At 62.8% G+C, this 2,177-nt stretch overlaps 1 protein-coding gene across 1 annotated transcript; it reads right to left on the reverse strand.

The window, feature by feature from the left end:
- Positions 1-285: 285 nt before the first annotated feature.
- On the reverse strand, positions 286-2,075 carry LOC123254463 (membrane-associated phosphatidylinositol transfer protein 1-like; the record flags this gene model as incomplete). The annotated part of the gene is made up of 4 exons (XM_044683483.1): positions 286-381; positions 699-1,034; positions 1,282-1,506; positions 1,954-2,075. Coding segments are annotated over 4 exons (779 nt in total), but the record flags the coding sequence as incomplete, so codon positions are not given.
- Positions 2,076-2,177: the final 102 nt, after the last annotated feature.

The raw sequence follows: 2,177 nt of genomic DNA on the forward strand, positions 1-2,177 counted from the left end.
GAAGGCAGGAAGGCAGGAAGGAAGGAAGGAAGGCAGAAAGGAAAGAAGAAGGGAGGGAGAGAGAGATGAAGGCAGGGAGGAAGGAAGGAAAGAAGGAAGGAAGGAAGAAAGGGAGGAAGGAAGGAAGGAATGAAGAAGGGAGGGAGGAAGAGAGAGAAGAAGGAAGGGAGGGAGGGAGAGAGAGAAGGGAGGGAGGAAGGAAGGAAGAAAGGGAGGAAGGAAGGAATGAAGGCAGAAAGGAAGGAAGGAAAGAAGAAGGGAGGGAGAGAGGAGGGAGAAACATACCATGTGCATCAAAGAACTCATCCTCTGAGCTGTTCTCTGAGTCCCGGGCAATATTCTGCATGCGCCACTCAGATAAGCTCTGTGGAGACACCCCCACTGCAAAGGCCCCTTTAATCACCCACTGAAGGGCCTCGGCTCACAGCCCCAGCCCCTGCCCTAGCCAGATCCTATCAAAGAATCATATTTAAAGCTGGAAGGCATGTGGAACTATCTGGAGATATTTTTCAGATGAGGAAACTGAAGCCCAAAGGGGAAGGGACTTGCCCAAGGTCTTCTGGGGCTTGGCCCTTGGCTGCCTCATTGCTCATTCTTCTGGCTCTCGGCAGAGACTCAGGTCACCCTGCCTAAGCCCCCATCACCCCGACCCTCCCAGAATCCCCTAGCGTGGCTGGCCTTTGCCTCCCCCTCCTCACCTCCGTGCTGGGAGGAATAGGAGGATCGAGGGGAGGAAGACCACTGTTTGGAAAAGCTGTCAGTGTCTGGGGACACATCGGCTGTCGCTGCCACAGCTGGGCCCTCGGGACCTTCGGGGGTTTCTGCTTGGCTCACAGCAGCCTGGCCCTCAACCCCTGGCTTCCCCGCAGGCTCAGCCCCTTCCCCATCGGGGGTGGTGCATTTGGCCATCTTTCTGGCCAGCATGCGGGCCGTCTCCTCCTCTAGGGCCCGGATGTCAGCCATGCTGAGCTCGGTCCACTCATCCTGCCAGCACCAGGCTTGGCGGTGAGCTCGAAGCATCACCCTCCGCAGACCTGCCAGGGAAGTGCCAGGGCCTAAGCTGGGCACCCGACAGCTGCAGGGGGAGCTGAGCAGGCCCAAGGCAGGGAACCCCACGTAAAAGGGGTGCCTATGTGTGTGCCAAGTGGGGAGGGATACGGGGTCCCGGGAGCTTCGGACGGGGCAGAGGCTCCCCGGGGCAGGGGCGGCTAGCAAGGGCCGGGCTTCTGGCCCTCCCTCCCTCCCTCCGTCCGTCCCTCCCTCCGTCCCTCCCTCCCTCACCAACATCGTGGATGAACTGCTCGATCTTGGCCTGCATGCCCCAGTAGCGGAATTCCACCTTGCAGAGCTTGTAGGCACACATGAGGGGGCCCGACTGAGCGGCCACCCGTGCCCAGTCGTCCCCGAGGGGCCCCCGGCCTGTCTTGACAGAGCGGTAGAGCCTCGGGTCCTCCTCAGCCTTGTACTCTCCAGGGGCAACTGGGTCGCGGACAATGTCGATGGTGTCTGGGGGCAAAGGCAAGGCAGGGCACCTCCTGGGACACCCAGCGGGCATCCTGGAGGGGCTCGAGAGCCATTTAACGCGCTCCCACTTTCCAGATGCTGAAGCCCATGTCTAGAGAGGAGAGTGCTTGGCTCGAGCTGCCCACAGAGCCCAGGGAATGGGGATCCCCTGCATCCTGCTGCTGTCCGGCCTCCCCCCTCCGGCGCTCTTCTAGTCCCCCTCCTCCTCCCAGCTCCCCCTCCTCATTTTGGCCGGGGCTCTGGGTCTGGACCTGAATTCTGTGCAGGGAATTCCTGGTGGGGAAACTCCCTCCCTGACCCTCCTCTGGAGCCGCCCCGCCCCCCACCCGGGAAAGGACCTGCCCAGGGTGTGTCAGAGGGCAGGACTCACACCCAGGGCCTCCTGCCCAGGAGCCGAGCCCAAGGTCGCCGCCCTCCCCCAGCCCCTACCCAGGATGCGTTGCCTCCTCTCGGCCCCGGTCAGGTTGAAGACGTTGTGCTGCTGGCCGCCGTCGGGCCGGTAGTAGGTTTCTATCTCGATGGAGAATTTCTCGACAAAGGGGCAGGTGTAGCTGCGGGGCCGGCGGGCCGGGCTTAGAGGCTGCCCCAAGCCTCCCGCCGGCCTCCGCCAGCCCCCCTCCCCCTCCCCGGCCCGCCTCTCCGCCCCCCGGGGC

The sequence above is a fragment of the Gracilinanus agilis genome, unplaced genomic scaffold (assembly GCF_016433145.1).
Source record: "Gracilinanus agilis isolate LMUSP501 unplaced genomic scaffold, AgileGrace unplaced_scaffold22687, whole genome shotgun sequence".
Taxonomy (NCBI): Eukaryota; Metazoa; Chordata; class Mammalia; order Didelphimorphia; family Didelphidae; genus Gracilinanus; species Gracilinanus agilis.